Genomic DNA, 18,573 nt, shown 5'->3' on the forward strand with positions numbered 1-18,573 from the left:
TCATTCTTGAAGTTTAAGAATTCGAGTTCTTGATTAGTTTCTTGAAAGTATTGTTTTTTGTGCTTGAATTAGGATGGGTTGATGATTTCTTGAAATAATTTAAATTATATTGAGGGTAGTTTCAAGTGGATTAACGTATACTATTGTTGGGTATTCGAATCTAAGTGATTAGGGAAGAAACCATTCGATTCTAGGCAAATTAGGGTCGAACAACGAGTAAGAAAATTCGTCAGAAATTCTAGGTTGCACCAACAGTGCGCCAAAGAAGAGGGTTCGTGGTTTGTCTCATGGGACGCCGCTCCACTTAGTGCGCCTCAACCTTCCTTCTATATTTTAGGGTCTGGCACCCTACACCACTCAGTACACCAAGGTCGCTATGCCCTCTACTCTTTAGTCCTTCTTTTAGCATGAGTTCCCTCGAATCCTACCTATGTTTTCTAATTGATTTCTACACTCTAAGGTACGTCTGAAAATTAAGAGATCCTCCATAACACGAGATTATAACCCTTGAATCCATAATTCAAATTCAAGGAAAGAGTTAAGAGTAAAGTCTTGAGAGTTCTTCGAGTCATTTTAAGAAGTCTTTTACAAATCTTCTAAACTTTATTACATGACTTGAGCACTGAGTTGAGGAAGAGTAAAGCTAAATTCATTTTATTTAAAATAATATATGGGAACTAAGTATTTCCAAGAGCAAATGTTTTTTAAATTTAAGATGAGAGGAAACACCACTTTCCAAAGAGTTCATGAAATTTTTTTAATATTATCTCCTTTTAGAGAAAGATTTTTAAGTAATAATCTCAAACCATAGATAGAGGAATGTTTTATTTAAAACATAATGAGCTAAGTATATTTTGGGAGTAGTATTGAGCACCGATATAGGGAAGAGTTCATACAACTCACAACCCTCATAAACCCTGTAGCCAACGTGGGTAGAAAGGGTCATACTTTTTAGATGATTCCTTATGCTTTTTAGCATAGACTAGTGGATCTACTTAATTAGTAGTATCTATAACCCGGCAAAGTATAGGAGAGTTCTGGCAGCATGGGCTAGACATTGTACTATCACATATCTCATAGTGGTGGTTGTCGGTTAGAGAATATCCAACAGTTTATTTTGTATTTTTGCATACAAACAGAGTTTATATTCTATTTTCTAATATAGTGAGTTGTCAACTACTGTTTTAAAGTTTTTCTTTATAGTGCATTATTTAAACTGATTTATATTGAAATGAAGTTGAGTTGAGTTGAGATGAGGTAAGTGTTTCTTCAGTTCCAATTTCAAGCTTATGTCATGTTTTAGAATTCCTCTCACATGCTCGTACATTCCATGTACTGACGCCATTTGGCCTGCATTTTTTATGATGCAAATACAGGTAATCAGGATCAGCATCCAGCTCTTCGTTGATCAATTCGAGTTCTAGAGTCATTTGGTGAGCCTCCTAGCTTCTGGAGGACCCCTTTATTATGTTTTATTATTCAATTTTATTAGGATGATCGAGGCTCTTGTCCCGACTTCCCTCATAGTATTAGAGGTGTAACACCCTAAATACTAGACCAACATTTGCATGTCGATACACCATTGCTTAATTACTAGAATATGTTTTATTCTCATTTTGGGAACTTGAAATTTTGTGATATTTGCAACCTTGCTTAACATAATTGTGATCGTAATTTAAGGTATTGTATGGGGATATATTTTCTAATTAGAATTACATATAAATTGAAAGTGTTGGTATTAGGTATATACATATAAGTATATATGTATGCTTTTTCGGCTGCCTACTTTTATTTGGGCAGCCCTTTTAGTGACAGTTGTACATGTGACTAGCCTCACTTTTGATACTATATTTTGACACCTCTTCTCGTAAAATTCATCTCACCTGAAGTATAAGAACCTTAGAATATTATCTAACAAGTTGTTCTTCAAAATCACAAGAGAAAAACTTGGCCCTTTTGGCTAGAATTCAAGACACACATTTCTTTTTGGTAACTGACAAAATCTGTTTCTAAGTTGGGTAGTGTTTGGTATTTTATGCATATATCTTTCTCTAGAACTTAGTTTACAGTAAATAAATATGATTTGAAAAGCTATTTCGTAGACCTACCACTCTTATGTTTATGTAAAACTCTAATTTAGCTATTATTAATTTGCAATATGGGACGTAACATAGGACAGGTTCTGTCCAGATTTTGAAATTACAAATCCTGTATGAACAACTGTTAGTGTTTTGAATATATCCTTTTATACAAAATATATTTTTCTGTGATTCTTATTAGTTTGAAACCCTAAGAGATATATCTACATCTTTCATGAAGGTTATAAAGTCTAGTTTTGCCGTTTTCCCTTTCAAATCTAAGGTGCGACATGAGGTACTAGGCTGGCAAAAATTACTGTTTTGGGAGCATAGTCGTATTTGTACATGCTAAGCTTACTTGTGATGATAATCTTATTTTACATCAACATTATTGAGCTTCTAGGAATTAACGAAGTTATTTAATTGTATTTAAAAGGTTGTATATACTCGTGAATAAGTTGAGGACCTTGAAACGTTGGTTGGTCTACGGTCTGAACTCACGAAGTTGTGTTGGACTGTTTCTTTGCTAAAGCATTGAGGTTTGTTTATAAACTTGTACTTGCACTCTTTTAACTGCTGGTATATCTGAAAGTTGATCTTGGTACCTTGGTTACCCCTTGTCACTTTGCATTGTCATGTTGGTATCCTTTAGGACATTAAAGATGCTTGTGTAACTCGCCCACTTGTACGAATTGTTTGATCACTTGGTACTCTTTTTGGGACCTTGTCCTTCTTGTGGCTGTGACTTTGTCACTATTGGCATGCCTCTTGATTCAGATCATTTGCCATCTTAACTCTGGATTTTTAGTTCGTCTTAAATATGGAAGTTGTCCATTTTAAGTACGAACTAGAAAGCCATTTTTAATATGGTTCTTGGTTCTCTTGATTATTGGGCTTTGACCCTTCTTGATATAGGGCGTCAGCCCTTCTTGATACATGTTTGTGCTTGGTGTGACGACATGATGTATATATTGGGCGAGCCTTGCTCTTGAATCACTTGGAAAATTATACTATGAGCGTTCTTGACATTTGGATCTTTAAATATCGAACTTGATACTCTTTATATATTGTTTACTTGATTTATTTATTATGTTCAATTATGCTGCCCAAGACTTGAGAAAGGTAACTTGGTGAATCTGAGGGCTCCGAACCTATAGTTTTTGCACCACTAAGCTATATGCTTAGCGATAGTTGTTTCTATCGTAGGGAATGTTCGAGAGGAAGCATGAAGTTGGCCATTGGAGATGGAGATTTTGAGAGCCTTAAGGAAGATCACATTTGCATATAGGCTTCTATATTTTGTATAAACCTTGGGACTTGTACATGATCTATGTGTTGTATATTTACATGAAATTTTGAGGACTAATTTGATCATGTCACCATGGGTTGTAATATAAGTATGTCTATATGTTTTGTTCTTTTGGGGTGTGTAAACCCAAGTCTTGTAACATACAAAATTTACTATTAGTTTTGAATGTTTGTGTGAAGCATAAACCGGCTGATTTCGGTACTCGAAAGTTGGTAATATTCTTGTTATCCCATCCTTAAGTGTGAGGATAATATATGGATGAAAAGCTCGTCAGTTATTTACTTAAATTATTCTGGGAGGGTTTTTCCATCATAAGTTAAATTTCGCGTCATGACAATTTTAATATCAAATAAATGTTTAAATGGGCAAGATGTATATCCCTAACTAAATTATTCGTTATGAACCTAATCCCTCTACTAGATTAAAATCAGTATGCCTTTCGTTAATCTCTTTTAAATGTCACAAGTATTAAATTAGGTTTCTCGTTAAGTGGTAGTATCCCTCCGAAAGGGTCGCTACAAGAGGCTTCATAGATAGATAGACAGTAGTACATGATTCTCTTCCATTTTTAGTTATAAATGTTTAAAGACTTGAGTTTCCTCTTTGGCTAGTTGAATGTTCCTTTACAACATTCTAAGTTTATTACATAACTTTATCTTTTGAGTTCATTTAATGTTGATGTAAGTCTTCCGCTGAGTAGTAAGTCAGGCCAAGGGTTCGCTTGGGGCCATTAATGGTTCTCGAGTGCCAGTCGTGCCCATGGTGTAGGCTCGGGGCGTGACAAACTTGGTATCAGAGCCTAGATTTCAAGAGTCCTAGGGTGTCTATGAAGTCGTTTCTGTAGAGTCCTAGTTATTAGTGTGAAGCATGCCACATCTATAATTAGAAGGCTGCGACATTTAGGAAACCATCTCACTTCTTTCATACTCATTTCGTGCGATAGAGTTCATCTCTATAAAGGTTCCTTCTAATTTATGCTTGCGCGTATCTTTCAGATCATGCCTCCATGAAGAATTGTTTGAGGTCGTCCCACTAGAAGGAATGTTGAGGATAAAGAGGTACCCAATGCACCAGAAGGGAAACCCCAAGGATAAGTCACTAATGCTTAGTTCTGTGAAGCTATCTGTATGTTGAGCCAAGTTGTGACCAACCATGCTAGACAACAAAGAGAGGTTCGATAGGATGTGGCTAATACGTCAAGGATCCATGAGTTCTTAAGGATGAATCCTCCTAACTTCACCGGTTCAAGTGTCACTCAGGATCCGGAAAACTCTGTGGAAGAGTTGGAGAAGGTTTATGATATTATGCATGTTTCCTATACTGAACGAGTGGAACTAGCTGCATAATAATTGAAGGATGCCGCTAGAATCTGGTTTGACCAATGGAAGAAGAATAGAGTTGAAGGTGCACCAATTGTGAGCTGGGCGGTATTTCAGAAGGCCTTTTTGGGGTTTTTATTTCCCCATGAACTAAGAGAGGCCAAGGTAGGGGAATTCCTCACTCTTAAGCAGGAATTTATGAGCGTACATGAGTACAGCCTTAAGTTCACCCAATTTTCCCATTATGCCTCAGAGATGGTTGCTGACATGAGGAGCAGAATGAGTTTGTTCGTTGCTGGGTTGTCTCATTTGTCAAGTAAAGAGGGTAAGGCTGCAATGTTGATAGGGGACATGGACATATCTGGGCTGATGATTCATGTGCAACGGGTTGAGGATGAAAAGCTGAGGGATAGGTAAGAGTTCCGAAATAAGAAGGCAAAGACATCAGGAAATGAGTTCGGGCAGCAGAAGAGTAATGAAAACCAGTCTTCTTTTAAACATAAGCAAAATGGACCTGCTCCATCATCTGTTACTGCACTTGCACTAAGGAACAGAGGTGAGTTCAGAGTCAGAATTCACAGAACTTCAGAGCTAGACATGCAAAGTTGGAAGGCAGTGTGGCACAAGGAGGTAATGGGACTTATACATGTGATAAGTGTTGTAGGACCCACTCAGAAGTGTGTCGTGATGGCTCTACTAGTTGTTTGAAGTGTGGTCAAAATGGTCACTTCATGAGAGAGTGCCCAAAGAACAGGAAAGGTAGTGGTAATGGGGAAAATATAGCCCAATCTTCTTCAGTTGCTCCACCAGACAGAGCTACACCTAGATGGGCTACTTAAGGAATAGGCGGAGGAGAAAATCGTATGTATGTTATCACTAGTCGGCAAGAGCAAGAGAATTTGCCAGATGTTGTCACTAGTATGATCAAAGTCATTAATTTTGATTTTTATGCTTTGCTAGACCTAGGAGCGACTCTATCTTTTGTGACTCCTTATATTGGTATGAATTTTGATATTCTTCTTGAGCCCTTTAGTGTTTCTACACTTGTTGGTAAGTCTATTCTAGCTGAGAGAGTTTATCACGATTGTACCATTTCTGTCAATCACAAGGACACCATGACTGAATTAATCGAGTTAGACATGATAGATTTTGATATTATTCTAGGTATGAACTGGCTTCATGCTTGTTGTGCCTCAGTTGATTGTAGAACTCGAGTAATTAAGTTCTGGTTTCCTAATGAGCCAGTTATAGAGTGGAGAAATAGTTCAGCAGTGCCTAAGGGGTCATTTTATTTCGTATCTTAAGATAAGAAAGTTAGTTTCCAAGGGGTGCATCTATCACTTAGTCTGAGTTAATGACTCTAATGTTGAGATACCACTTATTCAGTCAGTTCCAGTAGTAAGTGAGTTTCCAGAGGTCTTTCTGGATGATCTTCCCGGAGTCCCTCCTGAGAGAGAATAGATTTTGGTATAGATATTATTCTTGATACTCGTCCTATCTCAATTCCGTCATATAGAATCGCACCAGCAGAGTTAAAAGTGCAATTGAAAGATCTCCTTGAAAAAGGTTTTATTCGACCAAGTGTCTCACATTGGGGCACTACGGTCTTATTTGTGAGGAAGAAAGATGGTTCTCTTACAATGTGTATAGATTACCGTCAGTTGAACCAAGTTACTATCAAGAACAAGTATCCTCTTCCGAGAATCGATGATCTCTTCAATCAGTTTCAGGGTGCCACTTATTTTGATAAGATAGACCTCAGATCAGGCTATCATCACTTGAGAGTAAAGAAAAGTGATATCCTTAAGACAATATTCAGGACCCGCTATGGTCATTATGAGTTTCTGGTTATATCTTTTGGCCTAACTAATGCTCCTACAGCGTTCATGGACCTTATGAACAGAGTATTCAAGCCTTATTTTGATATTTTTGTTATCGTATTCATTGATGACATTCTAATCTATTTGAGGAAAGAGGAAGATCATGCTAGTCATCTCAGAGTAGTTCTTCAAACCCTAAAAGATAAGAAGTTGTACGATAAATTCTCTAAGTGTGAGTTTGGCTTTAGTCTGTGGCATTATTAGGCCACATTGTTTCTGGTGATAGGATTCGAGTTGATACTCAGAAGATTGAGGCAGTGCAAACTAGCCTAGACTTACATCTCCAACTGTTATTAGGATTTTCATGGGATTGGCTGGCTATTATAGGAGGTTTGTCGAGGGTTTCTCATCTATTTCATCCCCGTTGACTATGTTGACTTAGAAAACAACAAAGTTTCAATGGTTTGAAGCTTGTGATAAGAGTTTTCAGGAGTTAAAAAACTAGGTTGACTACTACCCCTGTATTAATCTTACCAGAAGGTACGCAAGGTTTCGTAGTATATTGTGATGTATCCAGAGTTGGACTGGGTTGTGTATTAATGCAGAATGGAAAAGTTATAGCTTATCCCTCCAGACAGCTTAAGATTCACAAGAGGAATTACCCAACCCATTATCTAAGTTGGTTGTTGTGGTGTTCGCTTTGGAAATATGGTGTCACTATCTTTATGGTGTTCATATAGATATGCTCACCGATCACAAGAGTCTTCAGTCAGAAAGAGCTTAATCTCAGACAGAGGAGGTGGCTAGAGTTACTCAAGGATTATGACATGAGTATTCTCTTTCACCCAGGTAAGGCTAATAGTGTTGCTGATGCTTTGAGCAGGTTATCTATGGGTAGTACTTCCCATGTTTAGGAAGACAAGAAAGTTTTAGCAAAAGATGTGCACAGACTTGCACGATTGGGAGTTCGGTTAATGGATTCCAATGAAGGAGGAGTAATGGTGATGAATGGGGCTGAATCATCATTAGTGTCCGAAGTGAAAAGAAACAAGGCCCAGATCCAATTTTTCTTGAATTAAAGTCAAATGTTCATAAGCAAAAAGTGATGACTTTTGAACAAAGGGGAGATGGTGTATTGAGGTATCAAGGTAGATTGTGTATGCCAAGGGTGGATGAACTTCAAGAGAGGATCATGGAGGAAGCTCATAGCTCCAGATATTCTATCCATTCGGGTTCCACAAAGATTTATCGTGACTTGAGAGAAGTCTATTGGTGGAGTTGCATGAAAAAAGGTAGTGTTGAGTTCGTTGCTAAGTGTTCGAATTGTCAACAAGTTAAAGTAGAGCACCAGAGGCCCGGTGGTATGGCTCACAACATACAACTTCCGGAATGGAAGTAGAAGATGATCAATATAGATTTTATTACTAATTTACCACGGTCTCACAGGCAGCATGATTCGATTTGGGTGATTGTAGATCGAATGACTAAATCAGCCCATTTCTTACTAGTAAAGACTACTTTTTCAGTAGATGTTAAGTTAAATATTCAAGAGGTAGTCAGACTTTATGGAGTTCTGGTATCTATTATTTCAGATAGAGGTGCACAATTCACCGCACAATATTTGAAGTCTTTCCAAAAAGGTTTAGGTTCCAAGGTGAGCCTTAGTACTATTTATCATCCACATATAGATGGTCAAGTAGAGCTCACCATTCAGACTTTAGAGGAAATATTGAGGGCGTGTGTGATCGATTTCAAGGGTAATTGGGATGATCACTTACCTCTCATCAAGTTTGCTTACAACAATAGTTACCACTCTAGCATCCAAATGAAGCTCTCTATGGGAAAAGATGCAGATTTCTTATTTGATGGTTTGAGGTTGGTGAAGCTAGGTTGATTGGACCAGACATGGTTCATCAAGCTATGGAGAAAGTGAAGTTTATTCAAGAGAGGTTGAAAACAGCGCAGATTCAGAATTCCTATACAGATGTTAGAAAAAGAGACTTAGAGTTCGAAGTAGATGATTGGGTTTACTTAAAGGTGTCACCCTATGAGGTTTGGCAAGAAAGGGAAGCTTAGTCCCCGATATATTGGTCCTTAAAGAATATCCAAGAGGATCGACAATGTAGCTTATGAGTAATAGCTATCGCAAGAACTAGAAACAGTCCATCTGGTGTTTCTGTAACTCCCCGGAAACTACTAGGCTAAACTAGAGCTAAAACGTGAGGGTTAGAGTCAAAGAGGTGGGCAAGGGCCAAGGGAGAGGACTAATCCAGTCCACTCTCCCCTAGAAACTACACTAGTGACCCAGACCACCATCACAAGTCGTGGTACGGACCACGACACATGGTATGGTCCGTGGTGGACTACGCAGTGAGCTCCCCAAACTCTGCCCAAAACAAGCTCCTCTTCACGAGCCATGTGACGGCTTGTGGTGAAGACCACGGCTTGTGGGAAGGCTCATGGAGGAAATTTGGGTGTGTGAGGGTGGAAAAAAAGTGGCAAGCCACTGCCTCAATGCTCACGAGAGGGACCACGGCTCGTGGAAAGCACCACGGCTCGTGGAGCCCCTCGTGAAATTGCCTTGGCCTTATGGGCTAAAAGGCACAGGTTACCTAGCCACTGCATCAAGTCCAAAAAGGGGACCACGGCTCATGGAGCCCCTCGTGGCACCTGGGTAGCTCACTTAAAGGGAGGGGTGTTTTGGGAAATTATGGGTTTTATGTTGAAATCCCCAAGAAACCATGAAATCCCCATATTCCCAAATTATGGTCTTGTGATGTAGGTGTGTTGATAAAAGAAGGATATTATGATATTATACTTGTAGTAGTTGGGTTACTTGAATTATGTCAATATCCATGTCTAATGTAGTGAATTCTTGATGTGTTGATTTGATATGAGCTTTGATCCTTGAAAGGGAAAATTATGATATTATGCATATTTATGAAGTCTTTGTATATGCTTTAAGAACACTTTCAGAGTGAAGTGTCTATGATTATGATGTACTTGTTGTGTTGTTGAAAGGTTATTCTCATATACATACTTATGCATGAATATGATATGATGTGAAATGTTTTCTCACAATATGATGATTCTAAGGTTGAAAGGCTTTCTCACTTATTGAATCTATATATAGACATGGACAGTGAAAGGTTATTCTCACACATGATCTAAGAGCTATCCTATGAATTATGTTGGATTGAGTGTCAACACATTCTTCCATAAATATGAACACAAGTCAAGATTTAATAAGTACTCCATGGGAATTAATTCTTAGCACCGAGTGGTTATTGATATGACATGGAAGCCCTCATGTTAGTTGAGGCCAAGTTTCTAGGAGTAATCTCTTGGGATGGAAGCCCAAATGATAGTAGAGGTCAGGTTTCTAGTATCATTCCTTTTATCCCATAAACTATGTGCCCCCATAGGTTATTTAGCTTTTGGATCCACCTAATCTAAAAGTGTGGTTCTACTTTAAGCAACTAGGACAACCCTTTTCGGTGTGGGTAACACCAGATTCCATGTTAAGCTCACATGGTCTATGTCGGTTAAGGTTTATTCCCACAACAACAATATGAACAAGAATATGAATTATGAACTATGGTTACTGAAGAAGTTTTATTTAGCATGGGTGAGATTTATGGGGTCTTATTCATGCATTGCACAAGTATGCTTTGAGGGTATTTATGAAGTGTTTATCCTACGATATGATGATCAATGTATTGACTATACTTATTGTAAGTGTCTAAAGTTTCGTCCCTGAAATATAGCAAACATGAAAAGAAAATAGGAAGCAAACAACAGTATTTGTATTTGAATTTATAAAGGTTACAATCTTTATAAAATCTTTAATAAAAGATATGTAATCCTCTGATTCTTCTTTTTACGGATGTTCTTCATTTGATGGAATACTTGTGGCTCAACTTTTGGAGCGAAGGCGTCTTTGTACTTGCGGCTCAACACTTGGAGCGAAGACTTCTTTGTATGCGGAAGACTTGCAGATCACCACTGAAGAGCAAGGATGTTCAATGTATTTCGTTGTATGTATGTGTCTATGTGTGTGTGTCTTCTTGTCTTATGAAGACCTCTTTATGTAGGCTTGAGCGAGCAATTTTGACCCTTGGGCCTAAAAAACATAAGTTGAGCTCATCTTGTCAACTTAATGGACTGGCCTAAATGTAATTTGGACTTGATTTAAGTCATATAATTTTGACTTAAATATTAATCCAACTTTATTAACCAGTAATTTGATTTGGTCAACGTATCATGAATTTAAGATTAAATCCAAATTTTGTATGGATTTATCAATAAAATTTCACTGTCTAAACTTATGACTTATGCTTTTCCACTGTCTCTATAATGATATTTTAACTTAGTAAATTGCATGCTTTCAAATGAAATGTACCTTTTAGCATGTTTTCAATGTTTGTATGCATGGTTATCATACTTAGTGCATTTTTGTACTAACGGCTACTTTTCATACATTTTCCCCAAGTGTAGGGTCTGGTTCTCAAGGTGATCATCGTTGTAGCTAAAGCTTGGACTTGCTTTTTCTCCTAGCTTGTTGGTGAGTCCTCATGATTCGAGGACAGATGTTATTGTTGCTCCTAATTGCACACTCAAGTGTACGTGGTCGCGCAAGTACGTGGTCACCCAAGTGTCAATTAACTATTTTTACTAAATTATACTAGTCTAATTATTTATTTAAGAGTGCAAAAGAAAAGAATGCCAGAATAAAATAATAAAATTACTTACAGTGATTTGGAAAATTTCAGGGTTGCAATATATATCGAATTTCATGTATCATATTTCAGGCAATGACTAATTTTGATTATCAAGTTACTAGTTTACAGAGTTAATTGTATGAGTCGGGTCTCTCAACCTCTAGTCGCCTACTCCAGTTAGTTGTCTAACTACATCGTTGAGCGGGCATAAACAGGACTAACTGGCGAGCATTTATATTTCATCATATTTCGTAACCAACCAAGTTGTTCGTCCGGGTGTTACTCCTAAACACAAATCAACTCGTAATGGATGATCGAGCATTCTATATTCTCTGGTCTATCTACTCTCTCCTCTGTCGATTTTAAGAATAGACAATAGATTTATCTTATGGTGCGCAAGCATAAAATACTAAAAGAAGACTATAGAAGTAACTTATGATGACAACCAAGAATTAATTCATAAAACTTAAATATTCAACATTTGATTCGTAGCAACAGCCCCAGAACAAGGGCGTTTAGCCACTAATCTCTAAGAAAATAAGAAAAGAAAAGAACCTAAAAAATATTGACGACTTTATACTTGATGCCCTACAATTCCCCCCCAATAATTAATGTTCTCCAATAATTATTTCCATGGACTATTTATAGACGTAGAAAACTCTAAATAAAACAATTGAATCCAAAATAAATTGGGAAACCAAAACCAAAAAGGAATTGAATTTCTAAGTTGTACGCGTGAACATTAACCGCCTTGAGCTTTGGCTTCTGCCGCTTGGAGATGCCTTCATGTTGCCACATGGCAGTAATCCAGGTAAGGTTCAATTGCCATTGTAATTCTTCCTTTCGCACTTCATATATTTTATATATTATTATTTGCAATTTAATCCATTAAGCAACCTGGTTGATTTCCTTCTATAATCTTCCATCTTTAATTTGTTTTAGCTCCAAACTTTTTCAACTTTACACCAATTTAACCCTACAAATAAAATACAGTATTTAGTACAATCCATAAAATTCATGCTCAAAAAGGACAAATATAAATAATAAATGTGAGGCAAATAATGATTAAAATTATGTATTTTTGGCCTCACATCAACACCTCACACTTAAACTTTTGCTAGTCCTAGAGTAAGCATTAAAGCTCATCTCAAAAAAATCATACTAGGTTTGTCATCACTTTGGTTAATACAAACATTAGGCCATATACCAATTTCAAAACATCAAGTAGACTTCTCAATCATTAAGCAAGACATCCAAATAAGCAATAAACATGTAACCTCCTAACCTCAAGGAAGGACTTTGAACTAATCAAATTTAAGTTTGCTCACCTACTCTCATCAAAGAAAGTTAATAAAATCACCTATCTATGCTGAAACAAGTGCCCTCACAAAAAGGAATAGTCCACACACTCAATTCAAAAGATTGAATATAAATTAAGAACTTCATATCAAGAACAACTATCACACTCACAAATAAAATTCACATGTATGCACAAAGAACCATAGGCTTGCCCATTATGTACATCTCCACTAATTAAGCATGCTTGAATAGAATTAAATAGGACTTTAACGGGTTGTAATGTAGTCTAGGGGACGCGTAGGAAAACTATGTAATAGTGACTTACACTTCCTTAAGCACTTTGCACTTTTTAGACTTCATTACCCATTATTTTCTTCTTTTTATTTTCACCTCTCTCTTCAACAATTATTTCACAAGTAATTCTCATCATCTCAAGAATGTGTCAATCATTTTCTTTCTCTCTATTTTTTTAATTCAAAAGATCTTTTTTTTCATGTCACATTCTTTTATTGATCTCTTTTTTTTCACATCACATTCTTTCAAAGAGGGCTTTATAAGCCTTTTGTAGCTATCATTGATTACCTTTTTACTCAACCATCCCTTTTTTCAAAATTGATAATTAGAATAAGTTAGAATAAGTCTATGCTATAATGCTCAAGGAACCAAGGTGCAAAAACTAGGAATTCAACAAAATAGTCAAGGGAAAAATATGGCTACCAACAAAAGGCTACAAGCTCAAAAGGGCAAACTAGTGATATAATATCTGAAAAGGCTAAAATTACTAGACAAATCAAAGAAATCCTATTATCATCTCCTAAACAAAGCAACATTTTTTATTTCGCTTCAATAACATGCAGAGCAAGTTCTAGACTAAGATGTGAAACATGGAATAAACAAATTCTCACCACACATGGCACAAGTATCAATCAAGATGGATCAATTCTACTTCTAAGAGAGACAAGATCATAACAAACTACAAAATAAAATAAGTTATATACGAAGTCACAACCATGAGCTTATTTGTTAAAGAGTCTACAATTTCCTTATCAATCAAGCAGTTATAAGAAAGTACTACTCAAAAATTAGGCCTAAATAGTAAGTATCACACCACTCAAAAGGGTCTTTTCTTTTCTCTAAAAAAAAATTAAAACAAAAATTATTCCTAAAAAAATAAAAGACACTCGGTTCAAAGGGACTATCCTCGGAAAAGAACCGAAAACAAAAGCCAAGGAACCCATCCTAAAAAAGAAAAGACTCAATAAACAGTAAAAACTAGGAATTCATTCCTCCACCCCACACTTAGAAATATGTTATGTCCCCAAAGCATCAAATAAAATTTAAAATAAGGGTTAGAAAAACTCCTCGATGCCTTTAGGCCTAGCTAGTAACATGTTCTCCCAATTTTCATCAAGGGTCATCACCCCACACTTAAGCTCAAACGTGCTCCTTAGCTCCAAATTTCAGCTACTCAGACTTCTCCTAAACTTGTAAAAACAACACAAAAAATGACAAGATTTTAAAAAAATAAGAAGTTACACTATAAATTGGGTTGCCTCCCAATAAGCGCCTAATTTAACATCGCGGCACTACACAAGTAAATTCTCTACTTTTCTTTCCACTTTGAACTTATGAATGGTACCCCTAACTTTGCATCTATTTTTCTTCTCCTCTCGGGGGGTGGGGGTGGTATAAAGATAAAGGAACCAAGTAATATATGTCGCATCTTGCACTTCTTGGCCCTTAGGTGAGGAACATCGTTTTGTCTACGTGGACTAAAAAACTTTAGAATGTAGGGGCCTTGTTCCTCATCTATACCCTCATCCATTAGTTCATATTTTATAGAAAAGTGTTTTGAATGAGATACAAGTTGCCTCAACTCCAAAGCAACATTTTTTACACCATTCTCACTTTTGTACTATTTCTCAACATCGATATTAAGGAATAAGGTGTAGTTGAATTGTTGGAATTCCTCTTTTTACTCCACTAGTTTGTCATCATCCACGACAATTGGTAATTGAACTTCAGACGCCTCTAAGTCATGAATATCTGAGCCAAAATGATCTATTTCTTGTGTGAGCTCAACTCTTCCTTCAATCAGTTGAGTTGTCATGTATGTGAGACCATCACGGATAAACCCTTCAAGCTTTAGAAGTTGAGTTTCTCCTTGTATCCAAAATTGGCTCACTATCTCTGTTTCGCCATAACTTTCTCCTTGTTGGGCTTCAATCTCTTCTAATTCAGTTTGGACTATAATTTCTAATTGAATAGCATCAAGCTCATCCAGTAGTTTCATGACTTTTTTGTGCTCTTCCCCGTATTCAAATATTTGTTCCATGAATTTTGAATTTACTTTGTCCAACATGTCTGTACATTTCATAAGTGAATTCATATTGTGCGCCTCTTTTTTTGCATTCTCCAATTCATCGCCCCTGCCAACATCACAAATAACAGAAGAATCATAATAGGGGGTTGGGGGAAGGGAATAAGATTTTGCATAACCATTCCAATGAATATATTGACGACCACATATATGACATAAAGGACATTCATCACTAACCACGATTTATCCCAATCATCCATATTAATAAGAGCACCAAATTATTCAAAGAAAGAAAAAAAATTGATTGTTGGAAAAACAACTAATTAAAAAAAGCAAAAAAAATAAATAAATGAAAAGAAAAAATATAACCTAGAAGAATAGTTAATTTCTAAGTCCCCGACAGCGGCGCCAAAAACTTGTTGCTCCTAATTGCACACACAAGTGTACGTGGTCGCGTAAGTAATATAGTGACTCTTAAAAGAACCAGATTATCAAACCCAAAGGACTTGTCAATTGACTATTTTTACTAAATTATACTGGTCTAATTCTTTATTTAAGAGTGCCAAAAGAAAAGAATGCAGGAATAACATAATAAAATTACTTATAGTGATTTGGACCAGGGTTGCAACATATATCGAATTTCATGTATCGTATTTCAGGCAATGGACTAATTTCAGTTATCAAGTTACTGGTTTATAAGGTTAATTGTATGAGTCGGGTCTCTCGACCTCTAGTCACCTACTCTAGTTAGATGTCTAACTACATCATCATGTTTCGTAACCAAGCAAGTTGTTCATCCGGGAATCACTCCTAAACACAAATCAACTTGTAATGGATGATTGAGCTTTCTATATTCTCTGGTCTATCTACCCTCTCTCCTCTCTCGATTTTAAGAATAGACAATAGATTTATTTTATGGTGCGCAAGCATAAAATACTAAAACAAGAATATAGAAGTAACTTATGATGACAACCAAGATTTAATTCATAAACCTTAAATATTCAACATTATATTCATAGCTACAACCCCAAATCAATGGCGCTTTGCCACTAATCTCTAAGAAAGGAAGAAAAGAAAAGAACCTAAAAAATATTGACGACTTTCTACTTGATGCCCTATAATTCCCCCCAATAATTGATGTTCTCCAATAATTATTTCCATGGACTATTTATAGATGTAAAAACCCTAAATAAAATAACTGAATCCAAAACAAACCGGGAAACCAAAAAGGAATTGAATTTTATAAGTTGTACGTGTGAATAGTAATCGCCTTGCGCTTTGACTTCCGCCACTTGGAGATGCCTTCATGCTGCCACGTGGTAGTAATCCAGGTAAGGTTCAATTGAAATTGTAATTCTTCCTTTCGCACTTCATATATTTATATATTATTATATTCAATTTAATTCATTAAGATGTCTGCTTCATTTCCTTCTATAATCTTCCATCTTTAATTTGTTTTAGCTCCAAACTTCTTCAACTTTACACCAATTTACTCCTACAAATAAAATACACTATTTAGCACAAAACATTAAATTTATGCTCAAAATGGACAAATATAAATATTAAATGTGAGGCAAATAATGATTAAAATATGTATTTTTGGCCTAACATCAGTTATCTCATTGTAGTTCATTCCTTGTATTCCCTTTTTGGACTATGTTGTATGGGCTATGTCCCATTCTCATTTTGAATATTGTAATAGATGGCTATGTTGAGACTTAGAGTCTAGACTTCCGCTTTTGCTTTTATGAAAATTTTAGACTTGAAATGCGTTTTTACTCTTATTATTCTATTGCTTATGTTATGATATGCTAAGTGGCTTGTATGGAGTCCTTCGGGGTTCTATATGTCATGTTACATCTAGGAGGTACCCCTGGGTCGTGACAAACTTGGTATCAGAGCACAAGGTTTAGAATGATTCTAGGATGATGTCTCATAAGCCATGTCTAGTGGAGTCTTGTTCATAAGTGTGAAGCATGTCACATTTATGAATGAGAGGCTACAAGATGATTAGGAAACTAAACTTCATTCATTACTCTAAGTCGTGCCGTAGAGTTTAACTCTATAAAGTCTCTCCCTTAATCCTTGCCCTATGTTATTCAAGAAATGAATACTATAAGGGCTAATGCTAGAAGGACGGAGGGTGACAATGTGGAACAAGGAGCTCCTCCTCAAGCTGAACAAGCTCCAGTTGATCCTATGATCGAGAATGTTACTCATGTGGAGTTTAGGGAGATTCTTCAAGTTTTGGCTCAAGATGTGACGGCTCAAGCCCAAGCTGGTGACGTCCAAGCCAATAGAGAGGTTGTAGCTCCCATGCATCCTAATGTGAATTCGGAGGCTTCAAGAGTGAGAGATTTTGGAAGAATGAACCCCTCAAAATTTTATGGCTCCAAAGTTGAGGAAGATCCTCAAGAATTTATCGAAGAGGTCTATAAGGTACTTCTTATTATGGGGGTAACTTCGGTAGAAAAGGTGGAATTAGCCGCTTACCAATTGGAAGGTGTTTCTCAAGTGTGGTATAATCAATGGAAGAAGAGTAGGCCGGTAGGAGCGAATCCCATAGAGTGGGAAGTGTTTAAATCAGAGTTTCTTGATAGATTTTTCCCCGAGAGTTGAGGGAAGCTAAGGTAGAAAAGTTCATTAACCTTCATCAAGTAAGTATGAGCGTGAAGGAGTATGTCCTAAATTTCACTCAATTGTCCAAGTATGCTCCAACTATGGTGGTGGATTTGAGGGATGAGATGAGTAGGTTTTTGACGGGCGTGTCTGACTTGGTAGAAAAAGAATGTCATACGACAATGCTCCATCATGACATCTATCTCAAGGCTTATAGTGTACGCTCAACAAATTGAGGATTCAAAACTCAAGGAAAAGAATAGGAAGGTGGAAAGAGCTAGAACCGGTGATGGGAACTTCTCCAATGCTAGATCTGATGGACAAGGTTGACCAAGGTTTAGACAAAGGTTTTCCAACCAAGATTCCTCTAGTTCTCCCCCAAGGGTAAACAAGGATAGGTTTTTATAACCCTAAACCTCAAGGAGGTAATAGTAGTGGCTCTTATGTGACTGCCTATTTGTGCAAAGTGTGGAAGGAAACATGATGGTAAGTGCCTAGTTGGCACGGATAGTTGCTTTGGTTGTGGAAAGATTTGTCACAAGATGAGAGATTGCCCGATGCTCATGGTCAAGGGGAGGGAAGTCAAGCAAGCTCCGCTTAGAAGTTCAAACTCCAACGCTCCTAAGCAAAACTGCTTCTATGCTCTCCAAACCCGAGTTGACTAAGAGAGCTCCCCAGATATAGTGACAGGTATGTTTAAAGTTTTTCCTTGTAGATCCCGGTGCTGCTTTGTCCTCTGTGACACCTTATGTGTCCATGAAGTTTTATATGCTCCCCTAAGTGTTATTAGAACCTTTTTCAGTCTCTACCCCGATTGGTGATTATGTGGTGTCTAAGATGTTTTGTTTTGTTGTCCCATAGAGTTACTCTTGTTGACTTGGTAGAGCTTGACATGTTAGACTTTGATGTGATTCTTGGTATGGATTGGTTGCATGCATGTTATGCCTATATCAATTATAGAACTCGGGTGGTTAGATTCTAATTTCCGAATGAGCCTATCCTAGAGTGGAAAAGGGGAAATTAAATGGCTAGAGGTCAATTTGTCTCTTGTCTTAAATGTAAGAGATATGGATTCCCAAACCCCTTCT

The 18,573-nt window shown here is 36.9% G+C and overlaps 2 protein-coding genes across 2 annotated transcripts; both read left to right on the forward strand.

Moving 5' to 3' along the window:
* Positions 1–4,607: 4,607 nt before the first annotated feature.
* LOC125827503 (uncharacterized) lies at positions 4,608–5,545 on the forward strand. The gene is made up of 4 exons (XM_049506801.1): positions 4,608–4,679; positions 4,743–5,119; positions 5,255–5,336; positions 5,417–5,545. Exons 1-4 carry the CDS (start codon positions 4,608–4,610, stop codon positions 5,543–5,545), a joined length of 660 nt encoding a protein of 219 aa, XP_049362758.1.
* Positions 5,546–16,972: 11,427 nt separating this feature from the next.
* On the forward strand, positions 16,973–17,815 carry LOC125827504 (uncharacterized). Its single transcript, XM_049506802.1, has 2 exons — positions 16,973–17,385; positions 17,695–17,815. Exons 1-2 carry the CDS (start codon positions 16,973–16,975, stop codon positions 17,813–17,815), a joined length of 534 nt encoding a protein of 177 aa, XP_049362759.1.
* The last annotated feature ends 758 nt before the right edge of the window (positions 17,816–18,573 follow it).

The sequence above is a fragment of the Solanum verrucosum genome, unplaced genomic scaffold, assembly GCF_900185275.1.
Source record: "Solanum verrucosum unplaced genomic scaffold, falcon-dt-bn FXZP01000063.1, whole genome shotgun sequence".
Taxonomy (NCBI): domain Eukaryota; kingdom Viridiplantae; phylum Streptophyta; class Magnoliopsida; order Solanales; family Solanaceae; genus Solanum; species Solanum verrucosum.